Here is a 19,427-nt window from a genome sequence, read left to right as displayed (position 1 = left end):
CTATATTCTTTTTGTGTGTTAATTTGGGTCTGATAAATATTTCTGTTTATTTCTGCAATGATTTAAGTCTTCTACGATTTCCTGATATAACATCATTATTAAATGGACCTAAAGTAATATGCCTCGCTATAATAAATATCAAAAGAATTCTTGTTCAGCTAGGAAAATTGGAATAGTGAAGTTGGTGATAATGTTTGCTCATTCAGGGCAGTTGGGTAGCTCAATGGATTGAGAGCCAGGCCTAGAGATGGGAGGTCCTAGGTTCAAATCTGGCCTCAGATTCTTCCCAGCTGTGTGACCCTGGGCAAGTCACTTGACCCCCATTGCCTAGTCCTTATCACTCTTCTGCCTTGGAGCCAATACACAGTATTGACTCCAAGACACAGAAGGGTTTAAAAAATAATAATAATAATGTTTGCTCATGGCCAGCCTTAAGCTGATTTGAGCATTATTATTGGTAGAATGTAGTAGAATTTAACTATGTTATATAGACATCCTTCAATGTAAATATAGAGTGGTATTTTGGTTAGAAGTTCCTAAAAATCTCTTCTAAATTTAGCACTCTATATAGTTATATTCTCTGACCTCTAGATGTAGGATTTTGTTATTTTTTCTTTTATAAACTCCAAAGTTCAGATTGTTGTAAGAAGAAATTTGAAATAGCCCAGATTCACAGTAGCACTTCCGACTTCACTTCTTTGCAGTCTGAAGCCCACACTGAGCTTCAAAGCATAGCCAAGAATAGATTTTCCATTTCATCTTTTCTACCTATTATCTTATTGCTCTGTGGTCTTGGCAAACTTTAATCTCTTACTTTTTAGATAGAAAGGAAAATATTTCAACTAAGCATAAAAATAAAGTACTATTTTCCATTTTCAGCTAAAATGGTCATTTGGTCAGAGAGGAATCTTCTAACTTAGATAAAAGAATTGGTGGTTATTTTTAGAACCCATTCAATTCAATAAACATAAGCACCTGCTTTGTGTAAAGCTCTTGGCTGTGGGGATGGAGAGTCAATAACAAAATGAAACCTGTTGTCCAGAAACTTACATTCTACTGGGACCTGTTAAGCAGCATTGGTCTTTGCAGGAATTTTAAGTTAAAATCATTAAAAAATTACGATTACAATAGTTTCATTGGTAGCCCTTTTATCATTCTAATTTCCCTACCAAATTTAATAGTCTTTACTTATGTTCTCTGAATTTTAGAAATAGGATTTGTTTTTTTTTTCTCCTATGAAATCCCAAAATTCATATTATTGTTAGGAGAGGAAACTTAAAATATAGGTGAGCCCAACTGTTGTACCACCCATCTGAGTCCTCAGTCCATTTTGCAATACCAAAAATGATCTAGAAACAAATATTTTACTATTTCGTCACTAATGTTTTACAACCAGAAAGGCTTTTAGCCATTGAATCCTGGTTAGGTTATAATTTCAAGTCAATCCTGCTATTTGAAATTCCTTTGAGTAAAAAAATTATTCTTCCCTTTCTGGAGCAAATACTGCTAGATCCTGATTAATCTGAACATTGAATCTCCTGAAGTGGTCATATTATTCAAGTATGCACTACATATTTCCATTGTGCTAGAACCAGTTAAGTTTTTTTTTTTTAAATAATAACTTTGAATAGTGCAAATTCCAATGTGCACAGCTACTTAAAAGGATTCATTGTTCACACTAATTTGGACCAAAGTATACCAATAATAAAAGAGTAAGTACTTACCGAGTTTTTTTCTGGCTGCATCTAATCAGCTGTATATCACTAGGAACTGTTCCTAAACTCTTCCACTCAAGGGAATATATGTCCCATTTGAAAACATTTCCCAGGATAATTTCAAAACTTTTTTTTGTTCAAGTAGAAGAGCATTTTCCCCATAACTAACTTAATTCTATTTTTTTTCTTATTTAACTCTTATGTAAGTAAGGAAGAGGAGCTTCCATTATTTGTAATACTGTTGATTGTTGTTTTTATTCTTAATTATAAGCTATTGAAGAGGAACATAGTCTTTGAGATAAAAACATCTTTAACATAAAATGCTCATTTGCAGGGTAAAAGAACTCAAAAAAGGAATTAAATGCTATACTCCAGTTACCAGTCGAAATAGGTCATCTGGAAATGTGACTCCAAAACGTATTCAGTGTTCACCTTCAGGACTTCTAGGAGACAAGTGCTCTCCCAAAAAAGTGAAGTTAGGATTTCAGCAACCTCTCACATCAGCCTTCAGCACTACACGAGGAAAGTGCTGTCCTTTAACCTTCCATTCAACCAGTGTCCCTTTTTCTTCCACCCCCAAAGCGATGGGCAAAAGCAATGCCTCCAGAGGAAGTCCCAACTATGCATGGCTCATCCCTACTACTCCCATTAAAGAACCTGCAAAGACAGAATCTCCTCCAAAGAAGAAGACAGAAAACTGTACATCGAGTTTCGAGAAATTCTATCCTAACAAAGACTTGGCTGGCAATATAACCACAGCTGCAGAAAACAGGGGTACAGGCCTTGGGGGGGGTACCTATGTGCCAAGCCAATGCAAAAAAGGATCAGCAGTGCAGAAGCAAGTTGTGCCCCGAGGTGGTTTCTCTTTTGGGGATCCCCATCATGGAGAGCCATTTAGTCAGGCCTGTGAGAAGGTGCTAACCACACCCTGCTCTGAAGCTTGGACTACCATTCCTCCTCATCAGAAAGACAGGGAAGCACATTTGCGCTTTTATCACCAGCAATTTCAGCAGCCACCTCTTCTCCAACAGAAGTTAATCAGTCATCCACTGGAACAACTTTTATTCCAGTACAACCCCCAAGAAATTAGACTTCAGCTAGATATACCTCCTTATTCACAAAACCAAGATGTCACCCAACTGGAAGACTTAGACGACAGTGATTTCAGTGAAGATTCTTTTTCGCCTACTTTTAACCAAAAGACAGCCAAAAGAAGAAACACCCTGGAATGTATTGAACATTCTTTCTTCCTTCATCAGAGAAAAGAACAAGGAACTGAGGAGCAAAAAATTGAAAGTGAGAAGAATTTGTTTTTTAACTACAAGATAAATACTCCAGAGAATGATGTGAATAAAAATTGTGTCTATACCAGGAATCCAACCTGTCTAGACCCAGCAGAGCTGAATAAAGGGCACCACTACAACAAATCCCTTAATGATAGGAGCTTAGAGGATAACTTGACTTCCTCAGGCTCTTCTCCAAGACACAACTTGGCAGAACCTTATTGCTCACAGGTAGATTTTATCCACAACAGGAGAAGGGATAGTAACCTAGCATTTGACCATAAACATTTCCTTTTCAAAAATGAGCCTCACGTGCAGGCCGATGATACCTCCTTATTACCAGAAAAGGACACATCCACTTTGTCAGCATTAAACTTTGCAATTCAAAGGGGTTCAGTCATCTTACCACAGGAAGAAAGCAGGGACAGCAACCAAACTCAGCAGATGAAACCAATGAAGAGAAATAACCTTAATGCTAAAGGAGATTTTTGTGAGGCATCAGGGACTTCAGCAGAGTCCACTTCCTGGCCAATGGCCCCTCTCACAATGTCTCTTCTTGAGAGCACAGATAAAGAAGCTTCTAATGAACTCTTTCTTAACCAGATGTCAAGATCTCCTCAGAGAAAGAAGCAGATACTAAATGTGAATACAATGAATTCTGGAAAGTGTGACAAGGAAATCAAAATACCCAATGCAACCAAAGACCTCATAGCTGAAAATGCCAGTACACTGGGTGTGGACAAACCAACATTGGATTCTGATAGCAAGTCGGCTCGGCTGTTGTCTCTTCAGTCAGAGGACCAGTGGTTTTTGTCAGGGTCCACTGCTGCTGTGCCTGATGATGATCTTGCAAACATCTCAGCTATCCATCAGGTCTCAATTAGTAATCTGTCAGTAAGTGAAGGCAGTATAGAAGAGTCTTTAGAGGAAAAAGTGGGAACGATGGCCTTCAGAAACATAAAATGTCAAGACTATATCAACAGCAAGCATTATGAGGCAGATACAGAAGAAACCGTGCTGAAGTGGGACTTGAGCTCCCCCCAAAAGACCTACCCTAATGAGGAGAGTCCAGGAGTCAACCTTCGGCCAACCTCTCCCATGGTTCCTGCAGATGTGCCTGAAAAAGGGTTTTCAGGCAGCCCAACAGTTCTTACAAATGCCAGAAATGTTTGTTCCTCTAACCAGCCCCTGGACAAAGAGAACAAAGTCCAGAAAACTGATAGCCCCTTCAAGTTGGCTTTTGAGGAAAATGGACAGCTAAAACATAGACTGATCCAAAGCATCTTTACAGAGTCAGGCTTTCTTGGGGAACATGTTGCAAGCTCTCTGGGTGCTGATCACTTGAATTCTACCAACAGCAGTCAAAGCAGCCCATTTCACCTTGTGAGAGAGAGGTACAAGGAAACTCTTTTACAAGCACAGTAAGTATAGACTTCCTTTTCACTTTCTTCTGCACTGTCAATCCTCTCTGGTCCCACTTCCTAACATTATGCCATTGGCCAAATGTCACACCTGCAAAATGAGTTAGAAAACAGTATTGTCTAAAATTATACACCTTACAGAAGAAGCTCATGAGCTTCCACAGGTTTGATTAGCCTCTCTAGGCGGGTAATTCCCCCAGATGTATCTATCCAACTCTTGCCTCTTTCCTAAGTTCCATGTCTTCATATTTGACTTCTTCTTGGACATCTCGGCCTACCTGTAGGCATCTCAAATTTAACATGTCTAAAACTGAATCCATTATCTTTTCCCCAGAGGCCTTCTCTCTTCCCCACATTTACTTTTGAGGATATTCAACACTCCCAAGTCACCCACATTCAGCCTTGGTGTTATATAACCTCCACTCACCTACACCCATTCCACATATCCTATCTGTTGTTTAAATTTTATCATTTCTATCTTCACAATATCTCTCATATAGATTTCCTTTTCTACATGAATACAGCCATTTCCTTCATACAGACCCTCATCACCTCTCACCCAAACTATTGTAATAACCTTTTTGTTTAACCTTCATTTTCTTAGTAACAACTCTTAAGACAGAAGGGCAAGAACTAGGCAAATGGGGTTAAGAGACTTGCCCAGGGTCACACAGCTAGGATGTGTCTGAGGCCAGGTCCTCCTGACTCCAGGCCTGGCACTCTATCTACTGTGCCACCTACCTGCCCCTGTAGTAGTCCTTTAACTGCTATTCCTGACTTAAGTTTCTTCCCAGTCCAGTCCATCTTCCACTCAGCTCCCAAAGTGATTTTCCTAAAACACAGATCTAATCATCATCTCCCTAATTTGATCAGCTACAGTGGCTCCCTCTTTTCTCTAGGATCAAATATAAAATCCTTTGTTCAGCATTTAAAACCCTTCCAACATTGCTAATAATAATCTTACTCTTTATTCTCTTCAGTGTACTCTGATCCAACTCCATTCACCCTCTTGCTGTTTTTCCTTTCACACAATCTCCTGTTTCTGTGCCTTTGTACTGGTTGATCCACACACTTGAAATATTCTCCCTCCTCACCTTCCCCTCCTACTTTACTGCGATTCCTTCAAGAGTCAGGTCAGATTTCACCTCCTGTAGGAGGCCTTTCTTCATTTGCATTGCTGTAAATGCCTGACCTATAAGGTTACTTTCAGTGCCCTCTCTCTCTTTTTCTTATGAACAATTATTTTCATGTCTCCTCCATTAGAAGATGAGCTTCTTGAAGACTTTATACCTTCAAGACTTTTCTTAGGGCCTGGCATATAAATGAGTGCTTAATAAATGCTTGTTGAAAGGGCAACGAGGTGGCTCAATGGATGGAGAACCAGGCCTGGAAATGGGAAGTCCTGGGTTCAGATGTGGCCTCATACACTTCCTAGTTGTGGGACCCTAGGCAAAATGCTTAACCCCCATTGCCTAGGCCAGTGATGATAAATTGATGGCACATAGAGCACTCTTTGTGGCCACTGAGCTGCTCCCACCTCCCTCCAGCACACCTGATGACATTTTCTTCATATCCCTGCCCCTCTGCCCAACAGCCCAATGGGTGTGCTTCCTCCCTTCCCTATGTGATGTAAGGAGGGGGAGTGCCCAGCACTCATGACAGGAGGGGCATGGCACTTAGTCTGGGGGCAGGGCCTGGCACTGTGTCTCTCAAAGGTTGGCCATCACTGGCTTAGATCTTACCGTTCTTCTGCCTTAGAACCAATACTTCTTATGGATTCAAAGACAAAAGGTTGAGAGTTTTGAAAAAAAAGGAAATTCCCATGTGCACAATCCTCAATTCTACTGAAAGGAAGTTGCATTTTCTTGTTATTTCTCTAAGCTAAGATTAATCATTTTTAAATAATTTTTTTAAAAATTTAATTAACAAGGGCAGCTGGATGTCTCAGTGGATTGAGAGATCTAGACACAGGAGGCCCTGGGTTCAAATTTGATACTCAGATACTTCCTAGCTGGGTGACCCTAGGCAAGTCCCCTGACCCCCATTGCCTAGCCCTTATGTCTCTTCTGCCTTGGAACCAATACATAATATTGATTCTAAAAAGGAAGGTAAGGGTTAAAAATTTTTTTAATTAATAAGCATCCATTTTATTTTTTTTCTAACCAACTCCTCCCATTGGGGGTGAAAAAAAACAAAACCCTCATAACAATTATGCTGTCAAGCAAAACAAATTGCCACATTGACCACGTTCAAGAATGTAGGTTCCTTTCAACATCTTGAGTAAATCTCCTTTCTGCCAAAAGGTAGGTAGCATGCATGCTTCACCTAGGAACTCAAAGTCTAATAGGGGAGATGACATACCAACACCTATATATATACCAACGAGAATTGAAGACATTGTCAGAGGGAAGACACTACAACAGGCCCCAGCAGGGAAAGACCTCTCACAGACTAAAGGTAGAGAGGAGAGAGAACTCCGCACTTCATAGAGATCCTCCTCCATTTCTCTGATTTCCTCATTTGATGTTCCTGTTGTGTCTAGTAGTAGTCCATTATGTCAGTGTGCCAGCTTGTTCAGCCATCATGCAAGCAATGGGTTCATCACAGGAATTTGCAGTATAAGGTAATTGCAATCCTGAGGCAATTAATTGCACAAAGAAAGTTAGTTATTCCCACTTCTAGAGGCAGGAAATGAGAAAAGGAAGTTTCAGAGGTTGGCACTTAGGTTGCGTTTTTTCTGCAAAGTGCTCTTCCAGAGAAGGAAAGGAATGAGATCAGTCAATAGAGGAAAATGAAAAGTAGAAGATGTGGTTCGGGAATAGGAAAAAAGGAAGGGAAAACACTTATAAAGACACTATTCCTGTGTCCTTTCATGGAAGTAGCATCTTATTGTCCATAGACCAGAAGGCTAAGTAGCCCTTGGAGTCTAGAGCAGAAGGGGAGAATGCAGGGGAAACCAGCTTTCTCTTGAACCAGTGAAGTCCAAGCTTATTGGATCCATAGACATGTTTGTGTCATTAGAGGTTCTTTTGGGTCTGCTTCCTAATGCAAGTGGAAAGACCCAAGGGCTACCAGAAATGTACAGTCTGATGAGTAGTATGGGTATGAGAATGAGATAATATATATTCTAAATAATATAAGAAATATAAAATATTAAAAAGTTGTAAGTTGTATATGCTTAAAAGTGTTGTATAAAGCCCAGATATTAATAGTTAATAAAACCAGTTCAATGTCTTATGAAATGGTGAGTTTGAGGCAGTAGGCAGCCTAGAGACTTCAGAACAGTAGGCAGCCTAGAGACTCCTTTGGCCTGCCCATTTCCTTCCTTTCCCTGTATAAATAGGCCCCAGGTGGCTTCCAGTAGCACATTGGATAAGAGTGCCTAGAGTCAGGAGGATCTGGGTTCAAATTTGGCCTCAGACACTTCTAGCTGTGTGACCCTGAGAAAGTCATTTAACCCAATTGCATAGCCCTTGACACTCTTCTGTCTGAGAAATAATACTAAGACAGAAGATAAGGGCTTTAAAAAAAAAAAAAGTCTCTAAGAGAAAGCCAGCACTGCTAGGTAGTCAGAATTGGGATATATATGAAAGTAATTTCCTGTCAGCTTTGACAGTGAAAAAAAAAAAAACAAAAACACCCGGCTGCCCTATTTCCCCAAACTCAATCTGGCTGTAGGGTCAATTTATATTTCTCTCCTCTGGTAAAAGGACAAAATAGTGGTTCCCAGGCTGTTGGCTTATATTCCCATCAAGTTCATCCATAAGTTCCATGGGTGCTTATTGGGCTCATCCATTGAAAAACTCTGGTCTGGATTTGAAAATGTATTGGGTAGGGTGGCGGGGTGGGGCGATGTTTTGTGCCCAAGTGCATAACATAGCATGGCTAATTTTATAGGTCTGGACCTCAGGAAGTTCATGGTCTAGTTGGGGAAACATGTTTAAATTAGTGTTATTGTTTAAATGGCTAAATAGCAATACAAGTCATTATTTAAGTGCCAAAATGAGTAGTCCAGATTATCATTGTGCCTTTCCACCCCCAGTCACTCCAAAATTAGTTTGGATCAAGAGGTGCCACCCAAGAAAATTGCCTAGGAAACCTGGGATGGGGAGTTTGAGGTGCAAACAATGCTTCTTTCTTCTGAAAGGATTAAGGCAGGAACCCTTATATTTCTCTTTTGTGTTTCCGCAGACAGATTGTCATTCAAGCCCACCAGGAACAGATAGACAAAATGGCAGAACTGGGCTTTAAGGAGGAGAGTTTGATCAGTCAAATGTCAGGAGCTGTAAGTATACCATGGAAGGTCCTCTGAAATTTGGGCACCTTAGCTTTGAGATGAAATTAGTCTCCCAATTATGCCTTCATTCTCTGCAAGAGGATAATCTTTGGCCTGAATGTCTGGGGTCCAGGGGACTGCCTGCTCTTGGCTCCAACCAACTCTAATGCCCTCTTAACGGCTTCAGTCTCTAACCATTTATCAAGGACACATACTTTGGTCATTGGACAACCTTAGTGTCAGGAGTAATTCAGTGTCTTGCTAGCCCCAGGCTCAGCCCTTGGTAAACTTAGCATCGATTCATCTTTTCGGCTCTGAGCATCCTCGGATCACCCACACCAGGCCAGAGGATCACTAGTGGCAGCTTGGTAATACAGGAAATGAAGGCAAGTAGACTGAGTTCAAATCCAGGCTCAGTCATTTACTGGCTGCATGGTCCTAGGAAAGTCACTAAACCTCTATCTGTAAAATGGTGATAACATCTGAATAATCTGAATAAGGATTAAATGAGATTTTACACACACACACACATCACACATACATACATATTTATGACAAACTGTAAAGTGCTCTAAAGTGTCTACAGTTATTAGCATCATCCACATTTAATTCCCAACCCTCTGCTCATTCAGGCTAGTCTCCTCATTGTGAAGCAAACATGGTTACTCATTCAATCTCCTTACCTGCAAAATGGAGATGATAATAGCACCTCCCTCACAGGGTTATTGTGAGAATTAATTGAGATAATATTTAAAAAGCACTTAGCACACCTGACACAAAGGTTTTCTGTAAATGTTATCATTGTTATTGTTATTATAATTATTATTATAGATCTAGTTAGTTCCAGGACTTGTTTGTTTTAGATGAACAGGGGCCCCCAGCTGTCTCCTTCAGTTGGTTTTATTCCGTAAGGATTCCCTCATCTCTCTTCTTTTCCCTCTGGAACCAAGCTGGGATTGGGGAGGGTTAGTGGGGGAGAAAGGAACAAAATGTCCTAAGAACTATGAAGAGACCAAAAATGCTTTCACCTGCTTACCCAGCTCAGCCAAGCTCCTTTCCAGCACTTACTAAGAGTAATTCATGTCTTGTAAGCTCCACACAACAGATGACAAGTCCCTGTCTGACTACTCTGTCCTGCCTTGTATCCTTTCTTGGTAAGAATAGTCTGAAGGAAGAAGCATTGACTCTGGAACCAGGACGACTTCAACTCTGCCCTTTATTTGCTAAGTAAACTGGGCAAGTCATCTCACCTGTGTCAGCCTTTTTCCTTATCTGTAATAACTGCATTGTTAATAATTAATAATATTACTGATAAATAACATTAAGAATTCATCATATTTAAACAACATACCCATCTGGGTTAGTTTGAGAAAAGTTCTTTCTTAACCTGAAATCACTTTATAGACGTGTCACTGATATGAGCTCTTTGGCATAGAAATGGGAGGTGAACTCATCTTCTGTGTTTGTTAGTTTAAATATGTCCCTAAGACAAAGTCTTGGTTCCGTCTTGGGGTATCAGAGGTGTATCAGACTTATTTCTGTGTAGATGCACACTGAAGCTGCGGTGCTGAGAGCAATCCCCCATCACTAGCTGCTCCCCTTACCAATGATTGCAGGAGCTAAGCAAACATTGAAAGATGTTGGCTGGGAGGCAGCTGGGTGGCTCATTGGATTGACAGCCAGACCTAGAGATGAGAGGTCCTAGGTTCAAATCTGGCCTCAGACACTTCCCAGCTGTGTGATCCTGGGCAAGTTACTTGACCCCCATTGCCTACCCTTACCACTCTTCTGCCTTGGAACCAATACAAAGTATTGACTCCAAGACAGAAGGTAAGGATTATTTAAAAAAAAAAAAAAAGCGTTGGCTGCTAGAGAAAGAAAATGGCATAAGCAGAAGAGAATCCATATCTGTCATCTTTTCTCTATTGCTAAGATAAAAGATCCATATATTTAAACTCTTACAGGACTAAATCTCACCTGAGGCCACCAATCCACATTCAGATCCATTCATTTTATTCCTGTATTTATGGGCTTCTATCCTAAGGCCAGGGATATACTGTGGGATAGTATGGGAGAAAACATGGTCCCTACTATGGAGGATTTCCTGGTCTGGTTGAGGAAACAAGACATCATTCATAGAAATAATAATACAGGGCAGCATTCAATTAAACACCAGTAAATGTTATGGCTGTGAACAACTGGGGACAAAGAATAAAGGGGTGAGATGTCTGAAGGCTGCAGCAATTAAGAAAAATGTCATATTTGTTAACAGTTTAAACAGAAAAACTAGATCCTGATGAATGAATAGAATTTGACTATAGAGGAAGAGGGAAAATATGAGTAAAAGGCCACGTCCTGAATGAGTAACCATGTTTGCTTCCTAATGAGGAGACCAGCCTGAATGAGGCAGAGGGTTGAGAGTTAAATGTGGGTGGTGGTAATAATAGTAGACACTTTGAGAGCACTTTAGAGTTTGCCATAAATATGTCAGGGGAGTGGGGGTAAGATCTCATTTAATGCTCAAAACCTTTGAGGTAGATCATTCTGATATTATCACCATTTTACAGATAAGGAAATCAAGGCTACAAAAAAATTATCCCAAAACTATTAAATGGAAGGATTATTCTCCACTTCGGGTCTTCTTACAAATTCAGTGCTCTCTTCATTATACCCCAGAGTCTTTAAGAGTTCAGGAAGACCCGTTTCCCACATTTTTCAGTGGACTGTCCTTGTTTCTTCTAGGATTTTGAAGACTTTGTGACCCAACTGGATGAAATCATGGTCCTGAAATCCAAGTGTATCCAGAGCCTCCGAGGCCATCTGCAGCTATACCTTGCCTGTTGCAGGCCTGAAGCTGCCCTAGAGAGAACATCAGCCTCTTAGATTGGAGTTTACTTTGGAGAAGTGGAGGGGGAGGTAGGGGTGGGTGAGGAACACCCCAGCATGTCTTGATCATGCAAATGACTTCATTTTGTTCTGATTCCTTTATGACTGGTGCACAGTTGAGTTAAGAAAAGCAGGGTAGACCATAGCTGTGCAGAGGCGCCAGCTCTGTAGAGTAGCCCCCTGCGTCTCTGATAAATCAGTCCTCATGCCCAGTGCTCCTAGCCTTAATGCACGCTGTGCCCCGTGGCAGTGAAGCTTAAGCTAATGTGGCTGCTTTTCTTGTTACTGAGTGAAGAGTCCCACCCAAGATCAGGAAGAGCCGACATGCAGGTACTGTAGGACTGTCATATATGAGTGAGCAGGACGGCCAGAAGAGTTGGACAAAGCGTGTAGGGAAAGGAACACTGAGTGGGCCGTTCTTGGGATGCGGCGCTGCACAATTCTTTTAGAACAGAATTTGACTGATAATTAGTAGAAGTTTAAATGATGGACAGGAATTGCCTAGAATTTTTTCAAAGGAAGCATGGACTCTGAAGGTCAGGGAGCAGAGAAAGGATTTCCACCATTAGCTGAGAGCTCCTTTCTTTACTTCTTGGAGGTTTTTGGCAAAATTGACAAGTTATAAGCTCAGGCCTAGATGCCTCCCAAATCCCAGGAACTGGAGACCAAGATTGTTTTGAGTTTTTAAGTTGACTTTAAAAAAAATTAGTGAGACTAAGTTAAATTTGATATGCATTCAATTAATAAAAGAGGTCTGATTTCCACACTTTATTCTTAAATGGAAGGCTGTTGGTGACCTTGTGCTTGAGATGTTTTCTGATATGACTTGCCTCAATTTCCTAATCCTGAGTTCTTGGCCTTTGGGTTATGTCTGATGGACAAAATATGGGTATGTGGTGCTCGTGTCTGTGTCTGGATTCTGCTTTCTTTCAGACTCACTCTGTATGCAAGTGGACAGAGGGACATTGTTCCCAGTGATGCCTAACATTATTATAGAATATTCCTACCATTTTTTGAGCCTTACAAAAATTCTGTGAGTCAGCTAGGGCAAAGATTGTTGTCTCCATCTTATAGATTAGGAAACTGATGCTTAGGTAAAGAGACATGCCCGCGGTCCTGCAAAGACTTAGTGAAGGAACTGAGACCCGAGGCCAGATCTCTTGCCTTCACATCCCACGCTGCCCGTGCCTTTAGCTCATGTCTGGGAACAAAGTTAGCCATGACAGTGCTGACTCTCAGGACCATAATCTTGGGCTATACCCATCCTAAGCTCAAAACACTTCCTTAACTCCTATAGATTAGTGCAAGCTCTAAACAGCTCCACGTCCGGGTAGAATGGAAGTTCTTGGCTAACTGTGACTCTGGCATATCTCCGTATGCTGAAGGTGGCTGTGCAAGCCGAGAGCAGCCCCAGGGCTCCTGATGGAGGTAAAGGCAGAAGCACTGATTCGCCGTGTGTGTGATGAGGAAACAAAAGCGCAGCTTCTTTGTCAGATTGTTCGAAGATCAATCAGCGCAGCTGTCGAGGGAGTAAGCCATTAAAGAGGGCCAGTTTTCTGTGTGGCCATTACTTCTCGGGCAGACACTAAATAATTGCTGTTTGAGGGTGTCTTGGCTAGCGGCCCAGGCAGACAAGTGGTCCTCGGGTGCTGTGTCTGTAGTAACACTCTATGGTTCCTTTGGGGACTCCTCAGGGCACCCAAGCATCTTGGTCTGAGAACGACGAACCAGATTTAGGATTCTTGTATTTGTCACTGGTAGAGCCTACGATGACCTTCATGGCCCCCACAGGTGGCATCTCGCCTGTCCTTCCTGCTTCAGGTCCGCGCCACCGGCCCAAAAGTGTCGTGGGGGACGTAGCTGTTGAAGGTAAGAGACTAGCGGATATCTTGTCCAAACCTCGTTTGACGCCAAGGGGAGCGCCCGACGGGGTCACCAGGGAGTGGCAGTCAGGGTTGGAGCTCTGCCGCCTGACTCCCAGGCTGGTACACTCACCACTGCCCACTCACTCCTCAGACTGGAAGAGATTCAACCTTGATTAAGGGCCTATTAGGTACAGAGACAAAACTAGAGCCTTTCCTGCCCTCAGGGGGCTTACAGCCTAGCCTGCACAGAGAGGAGGGGATACATCCTGTGCACAAATAAATAGGAAGTACAAGTGATACACCACAATTTCAAGAGGAAAAGGAATGTTACCAACTCTGGGCTATCAGGAAAGGCCTGATGCAGGAGCTGATACCTGAGCTGTGCTTTGAAGAAAGCCAGGGATTCCCGGGGCACACGTGACGGGGGGAGGGGGGCATTCTAGATGTGAGACCATTCCCACGAGGGCTGTGTGGGAAAGGGCTTACTCTGAAATCATGCTTTAAAGGGCTCCAATGCTGGGCTGGACCAGAGAACTGAGAGGTGGAATGGGCTTTAAAGTTACGGCCAAGCCCCTTTTTCTGTATGAGAAATTAATTTGTCCAACATTAGGTGACAGATCTGGTCCTTAAACTCCAGGCCAGTGACTCCAAATCCAGTGTACTTGACCCACTGCCTCCAGGTTTTTATGTGTGTGTGTGTGTGTGTGTGTGTGTGTAATATATATATATATATATTTATATATATAATTTTTTTTCCCCCTATTTGATGCTAGGTCTCCCTCTCTCACCCCGGCTGTCCAGGCAGAGCACTGATCTCACTGTTTTGACATGCTCCTTTTCCTGCCTGGGCTGATCCATCCGTCCTCAGGCACACTTCTAGTTCAGCCCTTCTGGTGGACTCCTGGTTCCCAGGGGCTCACCAGACTGACGTTAAATTTGGGATGGACGCCCAGTTGGCTTTAGCCCACTGCCACTCAGCTCAGACCTCTCGGACTCAAAGCCACCACCGAGAAAGGTTGCTCCATTAGTCCTCTGTCCTTCCTCGGAAGTTTTGGGGGATCATGAGTCATCAGCTCAGACCCAGACCCCTCATGAGCCCCAGAAACTGGGATTACAAGTATGGGCCACTACCTCTGGCTAAAGGCAGGAGGGATCTGCTTTTGGGGTACACTGATGTTTTAGAAATGAGTTTGGCAGCTATAAAAGGCTAGGTCGCAGGTGAAGAGGGCCTGATGGCAAGGAGAACAATGAGGAGGACATTGCAGTAGTTCAGGCAAGAGGAGGTGATGACCACTGAATGCTGGAGGTGGGTGTGAGAGATGCTGTTGGGGGGAGCACCGACAAGTTTTGGCAGCTAGGTGTGAGGGTCTCTATTCTTCCTGCATCAGCTCACTCAAGAGCCCTACCTGGATGCCCCACCAGCAACATGTCCAAAGTGCAGTCCATTTTCCCCAAAACACTGATGGCGCCTCCAAACTCACCTTTTCTACTGAGAGGACCACCATCTTCCAGTCTCCCGGGTTCACAGCCTTGAAGTCATTCTTGACCCTCTCCTGTCTCAACCCCAACAGCCAGTCAGGCGCCGAGTCTCACGATCTTTCCTTCTCTCACATTGTCTCTTTCTGCATTCACACAGCCCAAGACAACGTTTCTAGAGAAAGAAGGGCAGAAGGGCACACAGGCTTGGAGAATGCTGGGGGAAATGACATAGCAGAGGAGACTTGAAAAGTTAAAAAGAAAAGCAGTGTTGGAGATAGCTAGGTGTCTCAATGGATTGAGAGCCAAACCTAGAGACCAGAGGTCCTGGGTTCAAATATGGCTTTAATGACTTCTTTAGCTGTGTGACCCTGGGCAAGTCACTTAAATCCACCCTTCTTTCCTCTCCCCCCACCCCAATTGCCTAGCCTTTACCACTCTTCTGCCTTGGAACCAATATACAGGATTGATTTTAAGACATGTTATGGGTTTTAAGAAAAAGAAAGGAAAGCGGTGTTAAGGAAGCTTTGGAGGCAAGAGTGCATTCAGCAGATGAAGAGGTTATAAACAGTGTCAAAAACTGCAGAAAGGTCAAGCAGAATGAGAGCTGAAGGGGAAAACCTTTCATTTAGAGATCACTGGTAACCTTGGGCAGTTTGTGGGGTGGTCCAGAAATGATTAAAAGGTGGACAAAGGGAAGCAACCATTGTAAATGGCTTCTCCTTATGGCTTTGGCTTTGAAAGAGAAAATGACAGCGTTGATAGCTTGAGGGGTTAGCAATGACCTGAGCATGTTTTCATGAAGTATAGAAGTTTGAGCAGCCTGAAGAGGAGGAAAAGACAGCCGCAAAGGAAGCCCTGAGAGCCTCCCCTCCCTCACAGGCTGCAGCAGAGGAGAACGAGACGAATCTGACAGAAGGAGGGTCTCAGAACAGCCTCTTTTCCCAGAAAAGCAGGTGAGATCTGCCAACAGTGAACAAGGGAAGGAGGTGGCAGAGGGGAAGCTGGGGACAACTTTGAGTAGTCCCTATGAAAAGTGATAGTGAGTAAAGCATAAAAGTATGTTCAAAAATATTAAAAACAATAAGTATAAAAGTGGCGAGTGGCTGGCAGTGAACTGGCCACATGACTACTTCCAGGCCATCCGGCACTACAGATAGGAAAAGAAAAGGCACGTGGTGGGAGCGACTTGGGTGCTGGGAAAGGAGGCCCAGAGATTCGAGGGGGTTTTGTTTTCCAGTTTCATGTCTGACTCTCTGTGACCCCATTTGGGGTTCTCTTGGCAAAGACAATGGAGTAGTTTGCCATTTCCTTCTCCAGTTCATTTTACAGAAGAGGAAACAAGCAATTTGGCCAAATGACCTGCTCAGGGTCACACACAGCTAGTGGGTCTCGGTCTAGATTGGAACTTGAGTCTGGCAACCTGTTCACTGCACCACCTAACTGTCCAAGACAGCTGTTAATATAGAGCTGACCTCATGTACAATAGAGAAGAGAAGCCAAAACCAGAGGTAAACCAGAGGTGGACCAGAACAGCTTCCTTGTAAACGCAGAAGGTGAGCTCCTGGAGGGCAAGGACTCTTATGCTTGGATCCCTAGTACTTAGCACAGTGCTTTGTACATAGTAGGCCCTTTAAAATTGTCTTATTCTCATTCATTTGCAGTAATTTAGTTAAATTTAATATTCAAGCGTCTCCTATTTGTAAGGCACTGTTCTGGGGTCTGGGGAATATACTCCCTGCCTTCAAGGAGTTTACCTTCCCCTGGGAGCATATAATACATAGTTAATAGAGAACAAGGAAAATTGAGAGCATGAGTGCGCATGCGCACACACACACACACAGAGCAATCGGGGATACCTGATTGAGCTGAAATTGGAAGACAAGATTTCTGAGAGGCACAGATGGGAGGGGGGGAGAAATGGCACAGAAAACTACATCCGACTGCATAGCCACGAACTGGACTATGGAATTCACAAAACAGTTCATGAGCCAGTTTGGCTAGAACAAAGCATGGAAAGACATATGAAAATTAACCATCATATGGCTACATGTGAGTAGGATAAACTCCCCCATAAAACAGGAAGATGGGATGGATTAGCCATCTATAGCCAACAATAGGTGTAAGAAATGTGTTTGGAACAGGGACACACATAAAAGAGGGCAAAACCATTTGTTATGCTTTGGCTAAAATCAAAAGGGTAAGGGTTGCAGTGGTGATCTCGGAAAAAGCAGCAGCAAAAAGAGACCCAATAAAGAGATAAGGGAAATTATATTTTGCCGAGAGGTACCAGAGAATGAAAGCAATATGAAATAAAGCTGAGAAAGTAGAAGCCCAATTATGGAAAACACGAAGGGTACAGCCAAGGAGTTGGCAGGCCACCCTGGTGCCAATGATGGTTTTGGTTTTGTGTGGCTCCGAAAGACCATTTTATTGGGTATAAGGGAGATTGGGAAGATCAGCCTAGAGAATAAAAGCAGAGCGACCAGTGAAAAGGTCCTGTTCCAGGTCCGTCCTCTCTTAAATGCCACGTCTAATGGTCTTTTATTCTGTTCTAATCTCTTTTGGATCGCTGGTTCTGTCTCCTCTGATGGTTCATTATCTATATCAGTCCCTCTTTGTAGTGGATGTTCCCCAAATTTGTGTCCTGGGACCTTGCTTTTCTCCCTCCAGACGGCTCTCATCAGCTCCCAAGTAACCAATCTGTGCAGATGACTCCTTTCTCTTTCCCCTAAACCCTTCCCTCTTCCAGACCTATTTCTGCCAATGGCATCAACACCCTTCCAGTGTTTCAGGTTTATCTCGGCATTACCCTGAACTCTTCATGCTCCCCCACCTCACATACACCATCAGCTGCCAGATCGTGCCGTCTCTCATATCCATCACAGCTCCCACCTTAGACTAGACTCTCCTCACCGACCTCTCAAGGAAGTTATTGCCAACAGCCTGGCCTCCCCGACTTCTCTCCCCTCAAGTCCATCTTCCAGCTCTGATCCTACGGCCCCACAGCCATTCAGCCAACTCCAGTGCCTTCCTAGTGCCCTTCTGGGATAAAACATCAACAGAGTTCGCTCTCAAAGCCCTTTCCAGCCTGGCCTTCTCCCTTACAAGGCTCCATCCAGCTCCCAATCTTTTACTACCTTCTCCCTTGAGCCCCGCCAACTTCTACTGATCCCCCTCCCTTAGGATTCTGTCCTACCTTGGGGGTAGGAATGGACGTTCAGAGGGGAGGACTGTGGGATTCTTTGCCTAGTGCAGTGCCTGAGGCCTAGTAGGCACTTAATGCTTAAGGTAGGACAGGAGGAATGGGAAAGGAGGTGTGTGGAGGGAGACTCAACAAGAGTTAGTCCCTGAGGGGAAGGGGGTTTTGGCTAGGACAATCCTGGAGAGGAAGAGCAGAAGACGAGTGAGGAGTTTGGGGAAGAATGACTGATTTTGTATCTTGAGATGCCTGCAGGACATCCAGGAAAGAATAAGCCAGAAGGCAGATGAGATATGAGCTCAGGAGTGAAATGAGAGCTCAGTGTTTGGGTGAGTCATCTGTACAGATGATACAATGGAAGGAACACAACTGATTTAGAGAATGTTAAAGCCAGAAGGACCCCTGGATTCTTCAACTAGCCATTTTGACTGCCCTAGTGCCCACCTTCCCCTCCCTCAAAAATAGTACAAATGATCTTCTAAAGAGATTCTGAGAGCTTATGTAGATGGAAAGGAACCCCAGAGATGGAAGGATTTGTGGCAGTGGACAGAAGGGAATAGGAGGTCTGTGATAGAGATCAAGCAAGACGCATTCGGATCAAGAGGATGACGGGTCAACATCAAAGCTGCAGGGAAGTTAAAGACAGGAAAACCAATTGTACTTGGCTGTTGAATGTGGTAATGTTGGAGGGAACACTTGATAATAGAAGGCAGACAACTGAGCAGCGGGGCTGTATGGCACCTAAGTTACTAGACTTGGCCCAAACTAAGAGTGACTCCTCTGCCTCTCCTCTCCCCCCAGAGGGTGAGGAGTGTGTGTGTCTCCTGAAGATAACCTTTGGGTTCTCCCTGTTCCTCCTCTTAACCACAGTAGCTGAAGTTCTCTCAATTATAAAACTCCAAAAGATTAAATTCAGAGCCTTCTATTCCCTCTCTCCTTAAAGCAAGGGTTCTTATCCTATGGTCCAAGACCTGTTTCTGTATAATCAAATCTGGTATGTTTGTTTCCTTTTTTTTAGGTGTGTTTTATGAATTTCAAAACGGTATTCCAAGAGTGGATCCATAGGCCTCACCAGGCTGCTAAAGGAGTCCATGACACAAGAAAAAGTTAAGATTAATGAATCCCCTTCTGAGAGGATAGAGGCTCTTTCCATTATTGTTATTTCACTTTTTAGGATACTGGCTGAAATTTAGCTAATGTGAATAGACATTACTTCTGTTCATTTGCAAAGAGGCAGGAGGGAAAAGCCACACCCCCTCCTCTATTCTGAATCAAGATGAGGTTTGGAGCTTTTCTGGGTTTA

At 43.2% G+C, this 19,427-nt stretch overlaps 1 protein-coding gene across 1 annotated transcript in view; it reads left to right on the top strand.

The window, feature by feature from the left end:
• Positions 1-11,578, top strand: part of KIF24 (kinesin family member 24) — a 44,539-nt gene extending 32,961 nt beyond the window's left edge. Inside the window, exons 10-13 of the mRNA XM_044657243.1 lie at positions 2,050-4,419; positions 6,962-7,042; positions 8,611-8,704; positions 11,438-11,578. Coding sequence (XP_044513178.1) covers positions 2,050-4,419; positions 6,962-7,042; positions 8,611-8,704; positions 11,438-11,578 — 2,686 coding nt within the window. The remainder of the gene's footprint in view (positions 1-2,049; positions 4,420-6,961; positions 7,043-8,610; positions 8,705-11,437) is intronic.
• The last annotated feature ends 7,849 nt before the right edge of the window (positions 11,579-19,427 follow it).

The sequence above is a fragment of the Gracilinanus agilis genome, chromosome 1 (assembly GCF_016433145.1).
Source record: "Gracilinanus agilis isolate LMUSP501 chromosome 1, AgileGrace, whole genome shotgun sequence".
Taxonomy (NCBI): Eukaryota; Metazoa; Chordata; class Mammalia; order Didelphimorphia; family Didelphidae; genus Gracilinanus; species Gracilinanus agilis.
The sequence above is the reverse complement of the archived record's forward strand: the minus strand, read 5'-3'. Positions and strand labels throughout refer to the sequence as shown.